The 23,253-nt window shown below is 41.7% G+C and overlaps 2 protein-coding genes and 1 long non-coding RNA gene across 3 annotated transcripts; all 3 read left to right on the top strand.

The window, feature by feature from the left end:
* On the top strand, window positions 1–1,091 carry LOC120024424. The gene is made up of 4 exons (XR_005472831.1): window positions 1–114; window positions 547–681; window positions 821–908; window positions 1,021–1,091. It is a non-coding gene; the product is annotated as an uncharacterized LOC120024424 (long non-coding RNA).
* A 2,911-nt stretch (window positions 1,092–4,002) lies between these two features.
* LOC120024430 (ADP-ribosylation factor-like protein 8B-A) lies at window positions 4,003–14,038 on the top strand. Its single transcript, XM_038968671.1, has 7 exons — window positions 4,003–4,253; window positions 8,975–9,055; window positions 9,159–9,232; window positions 10,509–10,602; window positions 10,725–10,792; window positions 13,134–13,204; window positions 13,416–14,038. The coding sequence occupies exons 1-7, from the start codon at window positions 4,131–4,133 to the stop codon at window positions 13,463–13,465; spliced, it is 561 nt and encodes a 186-aa protein (XP_038824599.1). The 5' UTR covers window positions 4,003–4,130; the 3' UTR covers window positions 13,466–14,038.
* An 854-nt stretch (window positions 14,039–14,892) lies between these two features.
* Window positions 14,893–22,908, top strand: LOC120058958 (ER degradation-enhancing alpha-mannosidase-like protein 1). Its single transcript, XM_039007717.1, has 12 exons — window positions 14,893–16,860; window positions 17,364–17,436; window positions 17,548–17,651; window positions 17,997–18,168; window positions 18,433–18,616; window positions 18,726–18,900; window positions 19,074–19,194; window positions 19,482–19,652; window positions 19,759–19,832; window positions 19,923–20,019; window positions 20,473–20,658; window positions 20,872–22,908. Exons 1-12 carry the CDS (start codon window positions 16,394–16,396, stop codon window positions 20,959–20,961), a joined length of 1,914 nt encoding a protein of 637 aa, XP_038863645.1. The 5' UTR covers window positions 14,893–16,393; the 3' UTR covers window positions 20,962–22,908.
* Window positions 22,909–23,253: the final 345 nt, after the last annotated feature.

The following is a 23,253-nucleotide window of genomic DNA, read 5'->3' on the forward strand; positions in this document are numbered from 1 at the left end:
AGAAGCAATGCACAGCAAGCACCAAAACTGACTGTGGTGACTGCCCTGTAGGCTTCTACTCTGAGACCAATGACCGCTTTGAGGACTGTCAACCATGCCTCAAATGCCAACAAGGTAAGGGTTATGATGACAGCACAAGAGGCTGCTGAGAGGAGGACGGCTCACAATAATGACCAGAATGGAGCAAATAGAATGGCATCAAACACCTGGAAACCATGTGTTTGATACCATTCCACTTATTACGCTCTAGCCATTACCACAAGCCCGTCCTCCCCAGTAAAGGTGCCACCAACCTCCTGTGGATGACAGGTGACATAAATAAAACATTATTTTGGTCTAGCTCTTAAAAATCATTAGCGTCCTACCCTTAGATTGTTGATCGACCCTCAATGGTCAAAGTAACTAATAACAGGAAAGCGGTGGCTGTTGGGGCAGGCACACAGAGAGGCTCACACTGTTCATTCGTGTAATGGTTTGTAAATGTCTCCATTGAATTACTAGACTCTCACTTGGTAGTCTTCTTTCTCTCGTTGCTTTTCTGGGCAGTCTACACAAGAGTGTGCACCTCAACCGCAAATGCAAACTGTTCGTGTGGCTCTGGTTTCCTGTGCTCAGACTACGTCTGCTCAAAATGTGAAAAGGAAAATAAATGCCGCAAGGGGGAGGAACTAAAAAGGACAGGTAAGACTGTCATATGTTTTCCTTCCTCTACTACCTGTCACTGACTCAGCAAAAAACAATGATGCAGCAAAAAACAACATCATCTTAATGCGGGGAAGTGATATACACTGCTAACCTGAAGTATGTTTTCCATTTACAGGTTCCAGGGAGTACACTTGGAAATGTGTCCCATGTCCTAATAACACATACTCTGACACTGAACATGGTCACTGCAAACTGTTGACACAGTAAGAACACTGTTTTGAAAAATAGCCAGATATCACTTTTAGCAGAGCTCCTCTATCATGTGAAATGTTTCTAGTGGCTCCAAAATGACTTGTAATACCTTGTCACCAACAGGTGTGGTGCACATGGACTTGATGTGATCTTCCCTGGGAACAAGACCCATAACTCAAAATGTGGCATACATGGTATGTTGGCAATTACAGTCAGACAAATCACAATCCAAAGTAATTTCCAATGTATACTAAGTATATGGACACCTGCTTGTCGAAAATCTAATTCCAAAATCATGGTATGAAGTTAGTCCCCCCTTTGATGCTATAAAAGCCTCCACTCTTCTGGGAAAGCGTTCCACTATATGTTGAAACATTGCTGCGGGGACATGCTTCCTTTCAGCCACGAGCATTAGTGAGGTCGGGCACTGATGTTGGGCGATTAGATGTGGCTCGCAGTCGGCGTTCCAATTGATCCCAAAGGTGTTCAATTGGGTTGAAGTCACAGCTCTGTGCAGGCCAGTCAAGTTCTTCCACACCGATCTCGACAAACCCTTTCTGTATGGAATCGTCTAGAATGTCATTGTATGCTGTAGCGTTAAGATTTTCCTTTACTGGAACTAAGGGGCCTAGCCCGAACCATGAAAAACAGCCCCAGACCATTATTCGTCCTCCACCAAAATTTATAGTGGGCACTATCCAGTTGGGCAGGTAGCGTTCTCCTGGCATCCGCCAAACCCAGATTTGTCCGTCGGAATGCCAGATGGTGAAGCATGATTCATCACTCCAAAGAATGCATTTCCACTGCTCCAGAGTCCAATAGCGGCGAGCTTTACACCACTCCAGACGACACTTGGCATTGCACATGCTGAGCTTAGAATTGTGTGTGGCTGCTCGGCCAATGAAACCCATTTCATGAAGGTCCCAATGAACAGTTTGTGTGCTGATGTTGCTTCCAGGCAGTTTGGGACTCGGTAGTGAGTGTTGCAACTGAGGACAGATGATTTTTACGCTGTACGCACTTCAGTACTCGGCGGTCCCGTTCTGTGAGCTTGTGTGCCTACCACTTTGCAGCGTTTTTGCTCCTAGAAGTTTCCACTACACAATAAAAACACTTACATTTGACAGAGGCAGCTCTAGCAGAGCAGAAATTTGACAAACTGACTTGTTGGTAAGGTGGCATCCTATGACGGTGCCACGTTGAAAGTCACTGAACTCTTCAGTATGGGCCATTCTACTGCCGATGTTTGTCTATGGAGATTGCATGGCTGTGTGCTCAATTTTATACACCTGTCAGCAACGGGTGTGGCTGAAATATCCGAAACCACTAATTTGAAGGGGCGTCCACACTTTTGGCCATGTAGTTTATTTGGGTAGATCTAATTGTTTGACTGTTCATCAGCGACAGGAAGCAAAGAGGACGGGTGTTCCATTCAGCTGATTCTGGCCATTGGCGTCTTCTTCTTTACTGTCACCCTCCTGGTGTTCCTCACTCAAGCCTGCATCAGGATAATCAGACACAAGAAGCTTAAAGCCAGTGAGTAGCCTACCATAGAATAGGTTAAGTCGTTGACACGGTGTGTCGGTCATTTTGAAATTCTTTGGAACATAAAGCACCGGCAACATTGTATTCTCAAATTAATTACAGTATTCAGATGTAAAGTTCAAGTTAAAATAGTGATGTGTTCAAAACAACCTTTTCACAACCCTTTCTCCCTTAGTGAATTGCCCTGCTACAAGTACTTCCATCGCTTCCTCAGATATATGTGTCTGCCCGCTGTCAAAGGAGGAGAGTGGTGGCCTGCTCATCCAGCAGGCTTGTACCAAGGACCATGCCAGCCAGAGTCTGCTGTCAATGGAAAGCATCTCCACTGTATGATCTGACATGTGTTGCAGGAGTGCTTTTATTTCAGAGATAGCATGGCAGCTAGTCCCAAGTGAACAAATTCAAGTCTTCTACAGAAACAACGTGCATTAAGCCACCTATAATTCCCCTGTATTTTGTAATCTTGTTTTTGCACAATTAATACATTATTTTTTTTTTTTTACTATTTCTTAAGAGTAATAATAATACTCATGTAAATTACTGATAATAACATTAACTGTTCTCTCAGCTATGACAAAAACATGTAGAGGCATCTTCTAATTCCTGATATTACTTTCTTTCTTTTTTTTAACAAGATTTGAACAAGTGAAGTCAATGCAATCAATGTCAAATTAATATAAGTTCCATTAACAATGTGTAGGCTATTGTGTCGATTCACTTGATTGTATAAGTGGGTATGATTGCCTATAAAATGTGACCTTCTACAAAGGTGTTTCCCTGTACAGATCATAAAAAGGCTTATTACTGTACTTTTTTGTTTAAGAATAAATGAACAATTTTATAATTTTATTTATTTCACCTTTATTTAACCAGGTAGGCAAGTTGAGAACAAGTTCTCATTTACAATTGCGACCTGGCCAAGATAAAGCAAAGCAGTTCGACACATACAACAACACAGAGTTAGACATGGAGTAAAACAAACATACAGTCAATAATACAGTAGAAAAATTAGTCTATATACGATGTGAGCAAATGAGGTGAGATAAGGGAGGTAAAGGCAAAAAAAGGCCATGGTGGCAAAGTAAATACAATATAGCAAGTAAAACACTGGAATGGCAGATTTGCAGTGGAAGAATGTGCAAAGTAGAAATAGAAATAATGGGGTGCAAAGGAGATAAATAAATAAATACAGTAGGGGAAGAGGTAGTTAAGATAAGTATCTGTGATTTGTTTTATCAAGCAGTGCACGATAGGCTGCTGAACATTGTGACAGTGTTCGCAAATCTATCAAAATTGGAAGGATAGATAGAAACGATCAAAATTGAGCATAGTTAAGGGCGCAAGGAAGGAAGGGTGGACACTGGACAGAATTAGAACAGTGGGAGAATCTTAATATATTCCTTGCATCCTCTCCTTGCCTCCTAAACCCATTGGAGGATAATGTCAGAAAGGCGGGACTTCTGACTTTCTCATCCAATGGGGTTTGAGAAGGAGGGAATACAGAGGACGCGACAAGGATACAATTGAGATTCACCCAGTGACCGCATATGAAGAGACTAAAGAAAGGAAGAGTCCATCGTGCGCGGTCGCAAGTCATATGACAGCACTAAGCATTTCCTCTACACTTGTGCGAACGCCACAACACTGGTCGTTTTCTGTCGAAGTTTAGTGGTAATATCAATTTCAAGATGCTGGCATTCATAAACCAGCTTTTGGACTGGTTCAAGTCCCTCTTTTGGAAAGAGGAGATGGAGTTGACTCTGGTTGGACTTCAACACTCTGGGAAAACCACATTTGTTAACGTTATAGCTGTAAGTTTTTATTTTGCTGGTAGCTAATGTTAGCAGTTAGTTATAGTAACTTTCTAGTTACGTAAGCACTAACTAGGTAAGTTAGCGACTTCAGCAATATCGATTTAGTATCGTCCCTCTGCTATCTATATTATTGATTGCCTATCTGACAATTGTCTTACGCAAAGTCAGCCAGCTACAGTGGCTAACATTAACGTACAATAGCACAAGTCATACTTCGCGGCTAACCTTCCAAACTAGATATCTACTGCTAGTTAGATGTCTTTAGTGGTTTGTTGGCAATATAATCAGACTGTTCAACCACTTTTTGGGAATTTGGCTAAATATTATTTTGCTCGCTAGTCTAGGTTTATTCCTAAAACGTCTGGATTAACTAGCTAATTACCCTTTTTACTAGCTACAACAGGCCAAGCAACAGCCTTAATGCCCACAACAGGGCGGTATTATTCCTGTAGTCATGTTTTCTGACGTCCAAATGTAATCTACCCAGCTAGTGATACACTCATGCCCCCCAGTGACCAGCTCGTTCATAAAATAATGCCGCGCTGATTTAAAAAAAAAAAAAAAACCCCGTGGTAAATACAAACTATTTTTATTGGGTTTTTATTGGGTTTTGTGAGTGTTTAATTATGTTCACTCCGGGGCCTGAAACTTCCCATAATTCAATTCGCGGCGATTGTACATCCGCTAAAAAAAAGTCAGCGAAAACTTAAAAACAACATCAATGGAGAAGTCAACGTACACGTGTAAGTAAAAACGAATGCAAATTAGTTAGACATGTGCTACTAATGCACATGACGGCACAAGCAGTCTCGTAAAAAGTAAATGTTTTTGTTTGGTTATCTTTTGGAAATTGTAGAAATTATTTTTTTCCTTTAGAAGTTCCAGCTAGGCAGGCTAACGTCAGTTAGCTAATACATTTGCTAGCTATCATACAGTAACGTTAGATGTATATTAATTATATATTTAATTTAAGTAGACATGCACTCATTGACTGCAGTGCATATAAAGCACCCATAAGCTACCGGTGGCTGAACACAATCAAGTGATGACTTTCCGGCCAAGGGTGGTCCATTTAAATCATTTTTTCCTCCCTTGCCCTGCAAGTGTATAACGTTACTCGTCAGACATCGTAAAACGACCTCAGTAGTGTCCACTTAATTTGAGGGCTGAAGGGATAGGGTTTGTCTTAAGTGTTTAGACCGCAAACACTGTCTGAAAAAACAACTATTTTCCACCACCGTGGCTGCATTCCAAACACTGATGACGTACATGTATCATGATGTCTGACGAGTATACACTTGCAAGGCGAGGGAGGAAGGAATGATTTTTAAATGGGCTGCCCTTGCCCGGAAATTCGTCACTCGTTCATCCCGCGATTGTGTTTTCAGCCACCGGTAGGTAGCTTGTGGGTGCCTTAAATGCGATAGTCAATTATGGTTGTATGTCTACTTACATTAAATATAATTATTATTATATGCCTATGTAACGGATGTGAAATGGCTAGCTAGTTAGCGGGTACGCGCTAGTAGCGTTTCAATCAGTTACGTCACTTGCTCTGAAACCTATTAGTAGTGTTGCCCCTTGCTCTGCAAGGGCCGTGGCCTTTGTGGAGCGATGGGTAACGATGCTTCGTGGGTGTCAGTTGTTGATGTGTGCAGAAGGTCCCTGGTTCGCGCCCGTGTCGGGGCGAGGGGACGGTTTAAAGTTATACTGTTACATTGATGCTGTTGACCCGGATCACTGGTTGCTGCGGAAAAGGAGGAGGTTGAAAGGGGGGTGAGTGTAACGGATGTGAAATGGCTAGTTAGTTAGCGGGTACGCGCTAGTAGCGTTTCAATCAGTTACGTCACTTGTTCTGAAACCATGTAGGAACCAAAAAAGTTTAAAACATGTTTTAGTTTCTTCAAAGTAGCCACCCTTTGACTTAATGACAGCTTTTCACACTCTTGGCATTCTCAAGCATCATTGTGTTGTCATCCAGAGTCACATTTTATTTTCCAAGCTATAGCACACAATATTTTGCATACAGCAGGTTTTCAATGGACCAAAGAGTTTGGTCTGCCTTGTGTTTTAATTTTTGGCATGGAAAAAACATTGTTATGCTGGTACCGTCACAGCCCTACTGCGCACGTCCTCGCTCCTCACCTTCTCAAAACCCATTGGAGGAGAAGGTCAGAGGGGAGGAACCTTTGGCTTTCTCCTCCAATGGGTTTTGAGAAGGTGCCGAGGAGAATGCAGTTCAGATTCTCCCACAGTCTTCACTCTCAATGACTTACAGCTAACACCCGCTAAACTGTGTACCCGACCAATGAATTTGATTTTCAGCTAGTTGCGTTGGCTAAACAAACAGGCCAGGGTCTCTTATGCAATCATTTTGTCACTAGTGTTACAACTAGGATTTCTCAAAAGCTGATTATTAGGCTTTGGAAATCGTGATCCTTTCCTCTTGACATCACAGCAGTTTGGATGTGCAAGATCAAAGACAGAAAGATGCTAGCTGACCAGAACAGTTCCAACAGAATGAGATGAACTTGAGGACCTATGCAGTGGAGGCTGCTGAGAGGAGGACGGCTCACAATAATGGCTGGAATAGAGTGGTATCAAACCCGTAAACACATGATTTATCATTCCATCCACTCCATTCGGTGCTCTGATTCCCTTCAGCAGCATTCTTGTCTCAAAACACCCAGGCATTCTGTTTCTACCAATATAATAAACACCTAAACTTTTCCACGTAGCCTATAATTCCAGGTATTTCTACTGACTTATTCTGAGTCAGTCAGTGTTGTAGTGAATGAGATGCATGCCGTTGATGGGGAAGTGCCCATGTGGTTAGTTGTAATATGTTAGGGTGGTGGTGTTTCCAGCCAGGCTTCACTCACAAGACCACTGCACTCACTTCTACTTTGACCTGGTCAGGTGACTAATCAAGTCGTGTGGTTACTAGTGTGCGGCAGACAAAGCATATGTCTTGCTCAGAGACTGTTTGGGTTCAAGTAAAGGGCAAAGACAGTTGACTGCAGAATGACTTCAATTGTTTCTCTGTCATCGAGTGTAGCCTATGATTTAGGGTTTGGCTAAAAAGACACCATTCGCATTGCTCTTTTAAAGGCCCAGTGCATTCAAAAACGTGATATTCCAATGTTTTATATTTCCACACTGCGGTTGGAATAATATTATGAAAATGCCCTTTTTAGTGTAAGAGCTGTTTGAAAGTTGATTTGCCAATAACGGCTAGTTTTCAGTTTTCCCCTCCCCACTTAGACCACTCCCAGTCAGTCCTAGCACAATTCTTGCTTGAGAAATTGCTAAGAAGCTATTTCTTTTTAAAAATGTACATGTTTCATTCACAAGGTACTTAATTGTTACCCAGAAATTATGTAATATTGCGTAAAAAATGGCTGCATTGGACCTTTAAATTCCCTCTCCCTCCCTGCACCTATTCTCATAAGACAGGGTTCTTAGGTGATAGAAGATTTTTATTTATTTCACCTTTATTTAACCACGTAGGCCAGTTGAGAACAAGTTCTCATTTACAACTGCGACCTGGCCAAGATAAAGCAAAGCAGTGTGACAAAACAACACAGATTTACACATAGGATAAACAAAAGTACAGTCAATAGCACAATAGAAAAATCTATATAGAGTGTGTGCAAATGGAGTAAGGAGGTAAGGCAATAAATAGGCCATAGTAGCGAAGTAATTACAATTTAGCAAATTAACACTGAAGTGATAGATATGCAGATGATGATGTGCAAGTAGAAATAGTGGTGTGCAAAAAAGTAAAAAACAATATGGGGATGAGGTAGGTAGTTGGGTGGGCTATTTACAGATAGGCTGTGTACAGCAGCCGCGATCGGTAAGCTGCTCAGATAGCTGATGCTTAAAGTTGGTGAGGGAGATATAAGTCTCCAACTTCATCGATTTTTGCAATTCGTTCCAGTCATTGGCAGCAGAGAACTGGAAGGAAAGGCTGCCAAAGTGGGTGTTGGCTCTGGGGAAGACCAGTGAGATATACCTGCTGGAGTGAGTGCTGTTATGGTGACCAGTGAGCTGAGATAAGGCGGAGCTTTACCTAGCAAAGACTTATAGATGACCTGGAGCCAGTGGGTCTGGCGACGAACATGTAGCGAGGGCCAGTTGACGAGAGCATACAGGTCGCAGTGGTATATGGGGCTTTGGTGACAAACGGACAAATTGTCTTCTTTAAAACCTGAAACCTGTCTGCATTCCAAACATATTTCACTGCCCTGGGGCATTGGGATCTTTTTTAGACCAGAGGAAAGAGTGCCTCCTACTGGCCCTCCAACACCACTTCCAGCAGCATCTGGTCTCCCATCCAGGGACTGACCAGGACCAACCGTGCTTAGCTTCAGAAGCAAGCCAGCAGTGGTATGCAGGATGGTATGCTGCTGGTGTTATTCATCGGGTGTTTGGCATTCGTAAATTCATCAGTTATTTCGCGCTCTGGCACACTCAGACGAGTGCTGTCAAATCTGAGTAGATAGCCAGTGTGAATTTACGAATGCAACCCAGCCACGACAATTAGGTTTATGTCTCTGGTATACCATTTTAGTTAGGCCTTGTATACAGGTGGCAATTCCAGAGGACATGTTAGAATTAGGAACACTGACCTAGCTTTTCCATGTTTGTTCCATGTCAGCTCAGCTTGTACAATCACTCAAAGGTGATCAATGGTCTTTTCTCTTCTTGTTTAGTCTGGGCATTTTAGTGAAGACATGATCCCTACAGTAGGATTCAACATGAGGAAGGTCACAAAAGGCAACGTTAACATCAAGGTAGGTCTTCAGTCACTACAGTATGTAGGCTACTGTACTGTTTCACAGTGGCAATCTATACCTACTGCATGATTAAAAAAATGTGGGACCTCTGCTTTTCCAGATCTGGGATATAGGAGGGCAGCCGAGGTTCAGGAGCATGTGGGAACGTTACTGTCGGGGAGTTAACGCAATTGTGTGAGTATCTGAGTTTGTCCTTTCCTGTCAGTCTGCATGGGTACAATTTAAATTCAGGAAGTGTACAGGACTGTTGATTGTTCTGTTTGTCTTAATCTCTAGGGTACGTGAGACGTTAGCGTCCCACCTCTTCAACAGCCAGTGAAACTGCAGGGCGCCAAATTCAAATACAGAAATACTCATTATAAAAATTCAGAAAACAAAACATATTTTACATAGGTTTAAAGATTAACTTCTTGTGAATCCAACCAGGGTGTCAGATTTAAAAAATGCTTTACGGCGAAAGCATACCTTACGATTATTTGAGAACATAGCCCAGCAGACAAATCATTACAAACAGTAACCAGCCAAGTAGAAGAGTTACACAAGTCAGGAATGGAGAGAAAATTAATCCCTTACCTTTGATGATCTTCATATGGTTGCACTCAGAAGACATTAATTTACTCAAATGTTCCTTTTGTTCGATAAAGTCTCTTTATATCCAGAAACCTCCGTTTTGTTCGCGTTTTCTTCAGTAATCCACAGGCTCAAACGCAGTCACAACAGGCAGAAAAAAAATCCAAATTGTATCAGTAAAGTTCATAAAAACATGTCAAATGATTTTTATATTCAATTTTCAGGTTGTTTTTAGCCTAAATAATCGATAATATTTCAACCGGACAATAACGTTGTCAATATAAAAGGTAAACATGAAAGGCACTCTCTCGGTCGCATGCATTAAAAAGCTCTGACACGGCAGGGTCCACTCATTCAGACTGCTCTTACTCCCTCATTCTTCAGAATACAAGCCTGAAACAATTTCTAAAGACTGTTGACATCTAGTGGAAGGCATAGGAACTGCAATTTGAGTCCTAAGTCAATGGATACTGTAATGGCATTGAATAAAAACTACAAAACCAAAAAAAAATCCTACTTCCTGAATGGATTTTCTCAGGTTTTCACCTGCCAAATCAGTTCTGTTATACTCACAGACACTATTTTAACAGAGTTGGAAACTTTCGGGTGTTTTCTATCAATCTACCAGTTATATGCATATCATATCTTCTGGGCCCGAGAAGCAGGCAGTTTAATTTGGGCATGCTTTTCATCCAAAATTCTGAATGCTGCCCCCTACCCTAGAGAAGTTTTAAGAGACACGTTCAGTGAATACCAGTCAGTGGTCGAATATTGAGTTGGGTATGTTTTGAGCACGTCCAATTCTTTACAGTATACATAACATTATTTTCTATGCGTTTGTAAACTTGTGCCATGTCTTTTAAATATTTGATTTCTTTAGATACATGGTGGATGCAGCTGACCGTGAGAAGGTGGAGGCTTCCAGGAATGAGCTGCACAATTTGTTAGACAAGCCTCAGTTGCAAGGAATTCCTGTAAGTAAGCCTACACTTCTGAAACTGCTGAATTGAATGAATTCATGTAAATGACAAGAGTTTCTTAATATGATCAGCAAGCATTTCTGCCACATGAGCTAAACTGTGGTTTGGCTTTTTAGATTTTGGTTCTTGGCAACAAAGGAGATATCCCCAGTGCTCTAGATGAGAAGCAGCTCATTGAAAACATGTGAGTATGAAGAGAAAAGATGAGGTGTTTCCTAGTAGTAAACCCACAGCAGTAATCACACAGCATCTGATCCATCTGAGCTGAGGTAGTGTGAATCAACTCTACATCCCCTTTTTTAAAGTTGAGTATACTCATTCTAACTAAATGACGGAGGGGTCCCTCTCTTACTGTGCCTTGATTGATTTTTATTGCCAACACATGTATACACACTGTACATACATTTTAAAAAGTGATGGGGATATCACAAAGTCAGACTTATTTCCATTGTGGTTCCCCCCCTCCCCGATTTGAAAAGTCTGGAGATGGATATTGAACATTGCCTTTGTATATTCTGATCATGTGCTTTTCATAATATTTCAGGTTTAACAGGGTACTTATGAAATGGTGATGGCATCACTGATGTCACAATTGTTTCTTCTACAAACTTTTAAACAAGAGCTTTTCAGTTTTCTTCCATGCTGTGTCCTTGGCTGTGCTTATCCACTTCAAGATGGATACACTAATATAGTAGCAGTACAAAGACATTCATCACACACAATTACTTATTTAAAGATGCACTATGCAGAAATCATTCCACAATTTCCTGGTTTCTAAAATTCTAATAATTTGCCATAATTTCAGTTTGTGACAAAACAAGCAGTCCATTGTGTAGAGAATCATTGTACCATCTAAACCGCTGTGAAATACCTTTGCAATAACTAAAAATAATGTTGTTTTGGATGTTTGAAGCTGGTGTACAAAACCAAAAGTACAAAAACTAAACTTAAAAAACGGAAAGCATTGAAATAGCGCACATAGAACAGATCTACCGCTTTGACTCGGTTTCAATGAGAATGAAAGATCTATAACTGACATTTCTATGTGAATTTGGTCAGGTCCCCAAGAAGTTAGATATTGTAGTCACATTTTCTATTGTTATTTTTTTTAAATCTCTATACTTATGACCATAATTACCTTGGAAGATTAGTTGCCATTCTTGAAGTTTTGAACACTGCTATCCTTTTACTAATCTCACATCAGCAAAGACCTAATGGTTTTATTTTAGAAGAGAAGTTTGTGACTTTTTCTAGGCATGCCTTTTTTATAAGCTTTGTTCTCCTTTTTCATAGAGAAACATTGCATTCTTTTGTCACTTGTACCAAATACAGTACAGTATGAAGATGGGCACAAACTGCTTCACCAGTAGAAATCCCTGATCACGCTTGTAGGCGACGTTGGCTAGCTAAGCTCATGCGCAGAAACACGTCATCGGGTTTGAAGGTTGTCTCGTGCCAAACTGTACATTTACAGGCCGTCAAATCAAAGGCACTCCTTTGATTAGACGGGGTGGGGATGAAAGCATGCCAGTTTGTCACTTTCACGAGGTTGGAGTAATAACATGTTCAACTACTTATAGCACTGAGCGATTGACCAACCTTTGTCATTTTTCGGGTTTTAAACAACTAATTTTGCCGACGTTTCAATTATTTGAATTCCCTTTCATTCAGTTTTTTTTCCTGTGAGCTCAATGCTTGGTAATGAACTACAATTACCATAATCCATTGCGCGCCTTCTTGTCTGGTCTGTGTTCCTTTTATGCCTGCTACGTTAGGAGAGAGGGAGAAAGAGAGAGCAGTTGCTTCGCTAGGCATCTTTACCTGAAAATACATGATCTAAGTGATTGATAGATAGTTAGTATTCAAAAGCCATAAAAAGTAAGCGTTATTTACTTTGAAGAACTACTAAAATATTCATTTTGTCAGACAGCATGGGCAGCAGCTCTATAGAGATGACTTGGAATTAAGTAATAAAGTCATCAAATAAAACAAATGTAATATACACAACTGAAATATTTTATTAAAGTATAGTAATGTGAATAAATGATGGTTAATAAGTGATAAGCAGTAATGGGTAGTCACTACCATCATGGGACTTTTATTAATTGTTTTATTCTGTTTTACAGCATTCAACCGACATAATGCAAAACCGTGATTTTTTCAATAATCGAATCAAAACCAAACCGATCTCAAAAGCACTAGTCGCTCAACACTAACTACTTAAGTCATTGGCTCGAATGTTGTGCCTTTACATTTTGAGAAAATGAACTAAGGAAGAATGTTTCACTTCTCAAACCCCAAACCCCAGCCTGATCTGCTTCGCAAGGTTTCCCAGAAGTCTTGTCCCAGAAGTCTTGCGATGTTGCACCTCTGGGTTTAGAAACTCCTTGCTAGTACTGTACTGCTTTTAGAAATTATACAGGTTTTCAAAAGGAAACAGCTCCCTCTGTTGGCCAGTTAATATTAACACCAACATAACAGTTGATAGCAGGTTATCAGTTTTTTTTACCGCTTTCTTTCTACAGGAACTTGGCAGCTATTCAAGACAGAGAGATTTGCTGCTACTCTATTTCCTGCAAAGCGAGAGACAACATAGGTGAGTAAGATGGTGATGGTGGAACGGTTTGCTTGTCTGAATGGAAGGCTGGAGGAGAGGAAACAAATGAACAATAACATGGTGCACCCAAAGTGGCTACATATATAAACCTGTGTATCCCGAATCATACTTACCCACCACTGTAGGCGTCTCGTGTTTCACCTGCTGTCTCTCCTGTCTCACACTGACCCCCCCGTCTCCTGCCTTCCAGATATCACACTGCAGTGGCTCATCCAACACTCCAAATCTGGGAGAAGCTGAAAGTACAGGAACTCTGTTCTCCCAGCTCTATCTTCAATGTTACCCTCATGCCACACCCTGTTCACTCTCTGTTCACACATGTACAGTGTTCCCTCCAACTTCAATGCTGCACTGTGCCCCCTGCCCGTTACTCCCTGTTCTAATTTTATCCAATGATTCTCCCCCACAAAACCCTATACTACTGCACTACTAAAAGATGGTAGCCCCTGGTCAATACCAAATCCCATGAGTCACAGAATGGGCATTACACCTCTGCCATGAGGTGCTACTTCAGTCTCCTGAACAGAGAGAGGTTTAGTCTGTCTGCCTTTTTCATTCTATTGGCTGAACGACAGGCGTTTCCCACACCTGTAAGTCCAACTGTCTATAACACTAGTGTAGCGATCCTACACCCTCAGGATGGGTTGTTTAGCCACTGACTGGGGCCTCATCATTATACATGATCTCCAGACAGTCCTGTGTGAAGCTATAGGGAAAATAACAGACATACACTACATGACCAAAAGTATGTGGACACCTGCTCGTCGAACATCTCATTCCAAAATCATGGGCATTAATATGGAGTTGGTCCCTCCTAGGCCTGGCTCGCAGTCGGCGGTCCTATTCATCAAAAAAGGTGTTTGATGGGGTTGAGGTCAGGGCTCTGTGCAGGCCAGTCAAGTTCTTCCACGCCGATCTCGACAAACCATTTCTGTATGGACCTCGCTTTGTGCACGGGGGCATTGTCATGCTAAAACAGGAAAGGGTCTTCCCCAAACTGTTGCCATAAAGTTGGAGGCACAGAATTATCTAGAATGTCATTGTATGTTGTAGCGTTAAGATTTCCCTTCACTGGAACTAAGGGGCCTAACTTGAACCATGAAAAACAGCACCAGACCATTAGTCCTCCTCCACCAAACTTTACAGCTGGCACTATGCATTTGGGCAGGTAGAACTTTCCTGGCATCCGCCAAACCCAGAATTGTCCGTCGGACTGCCAGAGGATGAAGCGTGATTCATCACTCGAGAGAACGCGTTTCCACTGCTTCATTGTCCAATCGTGGCAAGCTTTACACCACTCCAGCTGACGCTTGGCATTGTGCATGATGATCTTAGGCTTGTGTGCGGCTGCTTGGCCATGGGAAACCCATTTCATGAAGCTCCTGACGAACAGTTCTTGTGCTGATGTTGCTTCCAGAGGCAGTTTGGAACTCAGCAGTGAGTGTTGCAACTGAATACAGACGGCGGTCCCGTTCTGTGAGCTTGTGTGGCCTACCACTGAGCCGTTGTTGCTCAAAGAAGTTTCCACTTCACAATAACAGCACTTAGTTGACCAGGGGAGAAATTTGACGAACTGACTTGTTGGAAAGGTGGCATCCTATGACGGTGCCACATTGAAAGTGACTGAGCTCTTCAGTACGTGCCATTCCACTGCCAATGTTTGTCTATGGAGATTGCATGGCGGTGTGCTTTATTTTATACACCTGTCAGCAACGGGTGTGGCTGAAATAGACAAATCCACTAATTTGAAGGGGTGTCCACATACGCTTGTATTTATAGTGTATGTTAATATAAGTCACTGGGAAAGTAAATGGACTTTCTGGTTTCCCGTCTTGTCTCTGTCATCTTCTACTGTGAGATTAACTGCTTTATGGCCTTTGCCTTTTTTTTGCCAAATCAAAAATGTTTGTCTTGGAAATTTCTTCTTTTTTTTGAGCAATGAATTATGTAAATAGTTCAGTAGCTAGGTCTGTACAAATATCAAGCTGTTAAGATTTTTTACTTATGTGAGCGTATATGGATATTTTATATTAATGTACTGATGGTCAAGATAGTGTGTTGGTTGTGTGGTTATCAGCCTTGTTTGTAATTTGCCTCAGTGGAATTATGTCTACTGCGGTCAATGAGCTGAGAGAGAGTGGCAGAATTCAAAGTGCCTTGTGCAATATCTCATCTCTGAAGCAAACAGCATGCAAAGTGTGCCTTCCTGAGCAAAGAGAAAACACCACTCCTATATATTCAAGAAATAAAAAGGCATGCTTTTTAATTTAGACATTGTACTGTTATCGTTCACCCTCAGTTGTGATATTTTCTGTGGCGCATTTTTGAAATATATATTTATGGTGTCAATACTTTGGAATTATTTAGTAAATATGTTATCTGGGTGGATAAACAACGTAAACTATGCTTAAAGATTAACTTTGTCATTCAAATTAAGGACAGCATTTGACTACACTCATTGGACTAATACTTGTACTAAATCATAGCCTACTACCAATAGTCTCAAACTATGATTTTAACTCGAAAACATCAGATCCGCAAACAAATGTCGGATAGTGCAAAAAAAAAAAAATGTTATACCTCCAGATTGGTTTTGACACTGGTATTTTCAGACTTTACCTGTCTGAGCCCCTCTACTTTTTAATGCTTGTGGGTGTTTTCTATTGGTGCAAAGGTGATATTGCTTGACACACGGCAAGACTGACATGCATGGTAGCCAATTGCTGAAACGCGCCTGCCCCCTCTTGACGACATACCTGGAGCTCCAATCACACCTTAAAACCGGGAAGGGCTGGTTCGTCACTAGTTACCATAGCCACAAAGTCATAATTATAGCTTTAACCTAAACGCCGCCTGTTAATTTAATATCTTTTTAAATCAGATTTCAACCTTAACCACACTGCTAATCTTATGCCTAACCTTAAGTTAAGAGAACATATCTTAACAAAATCATGAATTGTTACCATATAGACATTTTACATTGTGGCTGTGGTAACTAATGACAACCGAGGGGCTGGGTTTGTTGACAGAAAGTGTGGCGCGCTATCGACTTTGTCAGCCAGCTGAGCCTAGGTGGCTTGTAAGCAATACACGGAAGACAAATCAGCCATTTATTCATCAAAGATTGTCGATTTGAACTATGTATTTTAAGACCGATCCAGAACAAAGATGCAATGGAAGTCGATACTGGTTGAGCTCGTCGTACTCAGACTGACTTTCAGTTGTCTACTATGGCTAGCGTTTGGACTGGGACCTAGCTGGGGGTTCAACTTTCCCCTAAATTTAAATTTGCACAAAATACAACTTTTCAATGAGGATGATGGGACATCCTCAAGTGACAATTCATGGTCACAACGAATACACGGCCATGGAGACGCACAAAGCAGGACCTCTTGTCCCAAACTTGGTGAAGAAGATTCACCTAAGAAGAAGTCTTACCTTAGCCTCTTTGAAGGAGACAGGGATGAGTATGACAGGATATATAGCTCCTTCCCGGACACACTCAAGTTAAAGATGAAAGGCATGGCCAAAGACATGTTCTACTTTGGATATGACAACTACATGAAATATGCCTTTCCTGAGGATGAGCTGAATCCCATTGACTGTCAAGGGAGAGGTCCTGACGTTCTCAACCCGTGAGTATAGGCCTAGAACCAATCTGGTAACACACACGTGCAATTGATTATTTGGGTGGTAGACTGCCCTGTACAACTAGCTGAAGTGTGTGTCCAGTGTCCATTCATTATTTACATTGTGACGGATGATGTTAACTGTGTGGTTATTGTAATTTGCATCTGTCTGTCATGCAGGACTTGTTATCAAATCTGGTTAAGGTGATGTAAATAGCTAACCAAATACAGTTACTGTAAGGCTGGTGTTCTATTTGCTTTTCCGCTTTATCTACTTTGAGCGACATTCTTTTGAATCTGATAACAAAAGGCACAAAGAAAATGCACAACTGGACAAAACTTAATTTGTCTCATGCTGAAACAGGGTCAATCCATTTAAGTTGTTCAGCTTGTGATCAAGTTGAATGTAGTCCCACAATTCCCACCATGGTGTTTGCATTATTGCCTACATGTGCATACCCTCAATTATTGTCAAGCCTCTTTTTTTTGTTTCACTACTGTTGTTTCAGGTCAAACATCAACATCAATGATGTCTTGGGAAACTATTCATTGACACTCATTGACACCCTAGACACACTACTGGTAAGCAGCTGTATTTTCTATTCCTGTTTCATTTGTGTCAGCTTTTAGGGTAATGGTATTAAAACGGTTTAGGACGTTTTTCAACGATCCTGGTAATGTTTCTCGCTCCAGGTGCTGGGGAATGTGTCCGAGTTCCATAGAGCTGTGAAGTTGGTGATAGACACGGTATCTTTCGACAAGGACTCCACTGTGCAAGTGTTTGAGGCTAACATCCGGTATAAATGCAATATCCGTATTGACTAACACTTTTTTTGTTAGCTCAGTGTCAAGTTGTAGCAAACAGCTTTACAACCATGGTGGAGTTGCAGCTCACATTTCTGTAAACCACAAGTATAATTTCGTAGAAGAAAACAAAAAATTGCAGGTGCTGTGGTGGAGGGAGGGAGGGGGTGTTTAGTGTTTATATTGTTTAAAGTAGGGCAATGGTAGCTCTAATCTAGTGGTAGGAGCAGAGTTCAATGCATCTATCTCTGAATCCTAGCTACCTTACTGTTTAAACAAGGACGGCCTTCTAACTTCTCTTGATGGTTGTCTCATTCGTTCATTCTTTGTCCCTCCAGGATCCTGGGTAGTCTGATCTCTGCTCACATCCTCCTGACCGACCCCAAGCATCCCTTCGGTGACGTGGGCCTGGACGATTATGACAATGAGCTACTACACCTGGCCCATGACCTGGCAGTCCGCCTGCTGCCAGCCTTCGAGAACACCAGCACAGGCATCCCCCACCCCAGGGTGAGAGGAGAGCTGCATGGTTAATGGACTGCTCTGTCCTGGGTTCTTAACGATTTGACAGGCCTAGCTTTGCAGACCGGGGAAATGCTAGACAGGTGGAGGTAGATCTAAGACCATTAAACAACAACAGAGGTCCACTATTAGTCTTGACATTTACTTCACCGGTTGTTTAGACAATGTGTATATATAACGAGCACAACTATGCCGTACTGAAATAACTAATGTTCTTCAGTGACTGATTACCCTGTCACTTCATTTCCTCAGGTGAACCTGAAGAGTGGTGTCTCTCCAGACAGCATCAATGAGACTTGCACATCTGGGGCTGGCTCCCTGCTGGTGGAGTTTGGCATTCTGAGCCGTCTGATTGGAGACTCCACGTTTGAGTGGGTGGCCAGACGGGCTGTCCGAGCCCTGTGGAACCTGAGGAGCAACGAGACAGGCTTGCTAGGTGAGTAGAGATCATCTTTGTAGTTTGTATGTAGATGTTTGCTCATGTGTAGCTGCATCTTTCTCTCTTGTTGTTTCTCACATGGTTACCTCTTCTCTTCAACTCTCAGGGAATGTGGTGAACATTCAAACGGGACAGTGGGTTGGCATACAAAGTGGCCTGGGAGCAGGGATGGACTCCTTCTATGAGTACCTGCTTAAGTCTTACATCCTGTTTGGAGAGAAAGAGGACTACCGGATGTTCCAAGCTTCTTATGAGAGCATCCAGAACCACCTGAGAATGGGGTCAGTCCTGTGCTTGAATTGACTTGATAAGGGTGTGTTTGTGCGGATACACAGTGTTCTAATGGTTGTGTGTTGAATGACTGGCTATATTTGAGGTTATATTAGTAATGTGGCGGCATGTTGTTTAGTGTTGATCTATGTTCTGTAATGTGTGTGTTGATGTTGACCTGCAGGAGGGAGTCATGTAATGAGGGAGAAGGGGACCCTCCACTCTACGTCAATGTGAACATGTTCAACGGCCAGATCATGAACACCTGGATGGACTCCCTGCAAGCCTTCTTCCCTGGCCTCCTGGTAGACACCTCTCTCTCTCTCTCTGGGAATGGGGAGTAGTACAAACCCTGCATATGTCCTCAACCTACAATGTCCCAATAAATGTTGTTCAGTAGAATACCTTGGTGTATGTTCAACCTGATTATGATGTTTTCCCTGTGTCTGTGCTCTGACCCCGTGTCTGTGCTCTGAACCCGTGTCTGTGCTCTGACCCCGTGTCTGTGCTCTGACCCCGTGTCTGTGCTCTGACCCCGTGTCTGTGCTCTGACCCCGTGTCTGTGCTCTGACCCTGTGTCTGACCACCTCAGGTGTTGAATGGTGATGTTGAGGAGGCCATTTGCATGCATGCCTTCTACTACGCCATCTGGAAGCGCTTCGGGGCCCTGCCGGAGAGGTACAACTGGCAGCTACAGGCGCCTGACGTGCTCGTCTACCCCCTGAGGCCAGAACTGGTGGAGTCCACCTATCTCCTCTACCAGGTACCAGTGCTTCACATGCATTGGAGACAACATTTGATACAGAATGTTTGTTAATTTTATTTGTTTTGAGCTGCTTTGAGTTGAGCTATTTCATTTCCCCTCACAGGCAACCAAAAATCCTTTCTATTTGCACGTAGGAATGGATATCCTTGAGAGCCTGGAAAAAAATGCCAAAGTCAGGTATAAGTCGGGTCTTTGAAAAACACTTACTTTTAGAGAGTTAGGAAGTCTGTTTCTACTGTTCCCTAAACTGATGTGTGGATTTGACAGGTGTGGGTATGCCACTCTTCACCATGTGGTGGACAAGTCCAAAGAGGATCGCATGGAGAGCTTCTTTCTCAGCGAGACCTGCAAATACCTTTACCTGGTATGTACCTGTACTGTACTGTCTGAAAATACCTTTACCTGGTATGTACCTGTACTGTACTGTCTGAAAATACCTTTACCTGGTATGTACCTGTACTGTACTGTCTGAAAATACCTTTACCTGGTATGTACCTGTGCTGTACTGTCTGAAAATACCTTTACCTGGTATGTACCTGTGCTGTACTGTCTGAAAATACCTTTACCTGGTATGTACCTGTGCTGTACTGTCTGAAAATACCTTTACCTGGTATGTACCTGTACTGTCTGAAAATACCTTTACCTGGTATGTACCTGTACTGTCTGAAAATACCTTTACCTGGTATGTACCTGTACTGTCTGAAAATACCTTTACCTGGTATGTACCTGTACTGTATGTTGGTCAGAAACTGGAACAGGCTTTTCTGAGCTAATAGAGCCTGTCATTCTAGTTAATCCTGTGACATTCTCCTTCCAGCTGTTTGATGACGACAACCCCTTGCACAAATCAGAGAACAAGTACATCTTCACCACAGAGGGCCATGTGGTGCCTATTGACACGCGCTTCCGGGAAAAGCAGTGGAATGACCTGTTCCCCTGTGAGGAGGGAGTGGTGACAGACCAGGAGACCTCCAACGGGTCATTTTCTATCAACAATAGCAATGTAATGACCTCTGATATATAAATATATATTACCCTGACACTGCCTGCATTATCAAATATTGCAGCTTAAAATATACAGTAATGAATGACGTACATTTCTTTATGCTAAATAAGCACAAACATATTTGAAATATGCGGAGTTAGGTTGTTGATAGATGACCTATGTTTTATTTTTCGTACAAATCATCCACTCTCCTCTGCTTCCTTTCTTCAGTGTGACAGGGTCTCTGAGGAGCGGAGGTACTCCCTGCCTTTGAAGAGTGTGTACATGAGACAGATCGATCACATGGTGGGACTGTTCTGAGGAGAGATCACTGCTGTGTCTGTGTCCTCAGTTTGTAGACTCACTATCTCAGACACAGCTTGTTGTGTGAAGAGGACAGAGGGGAATAGACACTTATCTTCTCACCTCACCCTGCTTCTCTACCGCTCTGCTGCTCAGGACCATGGTGGACAATACTCTCTAGGACCTTTTTTAAAATAGCATTTCAATTTTTTTTGCATTATTGTTTTAGAATATGCATCACTTAGCGTTCAGAAGGGGAAGTTTATTTTGTAAAGGACAGTCTTTTTTTTTTTTTTCAGTAAAAGGTTTGCTGGAATCCTGTTACACAACATTTTGAATGTGACTCATTGGGTGTTGTTTTGTGTCATTATAACTGGGATGTTTTGGTTGAGGAATGAATGAAGCAGTGATGAGGGCTTTAGTGTTCGAGCATTGGTTTAGGTGTGTAGCTAGGTGTTCTGAACATACCGCCGATCTGTGAACTATTATTGGGTTGAGGGAACAGTGCCATCCAGATACCTGTTTAATGTTCACAGCATAATTTTAAGTGCATTACGCAAAAAAAAGATATACAGGGTGACTAGTGCCTCACTAGGATTGTCACAGTTATGTTTTCAACTGATAACTCTTCTGAAGCCTCAGCTTCTGAGGCATCCTGTTATCTTTTTTAAATTCAGTATTATTCAGCTATCTGAGGTGGATGTGTGATATATGCATTTCTGACTATCATGCAATTGTCTTGCAATAGGCAGGTGGATGTATGTATGTCATTTTATGTGCCATGACAGTGAGATTTACAGTCACATGAACCATAGTGCCGTAGTCTTTTTGGCTCCTTTTTAATATATACTCGACACGTATTAATACAGACTTGACTTGGTACCTTATTTATACAGACTTGGTATTAATGCAGACGTGACACCTTATTAATGCAGACGTGACACCTTATTAATGCAGACGTGACACCTTATTAATGCAGACGTGACACCTTATTAATGCAGACGTGACACCTTATTGATGCAGACGTGACACCTTATTGATGCAGACGTGACACCTTATTGATGCTGACGTGACACCTTATTGATGCTGACGTGACACCTTATTGATGCTGACGTGACACCTTATTGATGCTGACGTGACACCTTATTGATGCTGACGTGACACCTTATTGATGCTGACGTGACACCTTATTGATGCTGACGTGACTTGGTACCTTATTAATACAGACTTGACTTAATATAAAAGCCAAGATGGTTGTGATAAAGTGAAATAAGTTAATAACTTCCATCCTGTGACCGCTCTAGAAGGTGGAAATCATTCCTCTTTAGTACAATATTATTGACACTTCCTGTGGGTTTAAACAAAGCCATAAAGTGTGTAATGTTTAAGGTTGTGTAAGAGTATCATGTCTCTATTGAACAATTATGAATTTCTATTCCTAGTATTCATATTCAAGGAAGGGCTATTCATGCGGCTATACACCGGTTGTGCTGCTTTGTTAGTTCATGTTCATGTGAATTTTGCTGTATATCCAAAGAGTTAGTACACAGCAGTACAGTATGTGTATGTGGACGACCTTGTGCAAATGGTCCTCCCTTAGGCCACCTTCCCTTGACTTAATGGTGCTAACAGACTATGTCAAGTACCAGTATGTGGGGAGGAAACTCAGGGATTCTTTTTTGTGATTGTCTTCTTGCCATCTTGTTTTGCCTCTGTCTTGTGAATTCTCAATTTTTTGTCTTAGGTAATCTAATCAGGGCTTAACTTTCTTCTCGCAGGTCATCTTGAGTTTTAACTTTCTTCTCGCAGGTCATCTTGAGTTTTAACTAAGTGGGCTTTAGACCTTTACCAAACAGTTCATACAATGCTGTAAGAATGGTTTTCTCTTAATGTCAGAAAAATCTATAAAAATATTGTAAGTGAAATAAATGCAAAGTACAGAACGTGACAATACTGAGAGGAATTTATTCAATAAGTAGTTCACAGAGAGGTTAGTTTTCTACAGAAGCTTTAATAACTCAACATCTGATTCACATTTCACAGTAACATCCTTTGTCTTTTCTGTACAGAATGTGTGGCCCAAAGACCTACAAGGCATTCAAATTGGTTTGTGACCAAGCGACAAACTAAAAAATACTACATTTTTACTACAGTTGCTCATCAGTTAGAGATATACATACAAGTTACCCTTACCTTTGCAATTCTTTGATGTTTGACATATAAAAATGAACTGGTCTGATTTCATGTGACATCTCCAGTAGCTTGAGGTCTTTCATATTGTGCCCACTATACTTAACAGCTCAATCTTTG

Source organism: Salvelinus namaycush, chromosome 2, assembly GCF_016432855.1.
Source record: "Salvelinus namaycush isolate Seneca chromosome 2, SaNama_1.0, whole genome shotgun sequence".
Lineage (NCBI taxonomy): Eukaryota > Metazoa > Chordata > Actinopteri > Salmoniformes > Salmonidae > Salvelinus > Salvelinus namaycush.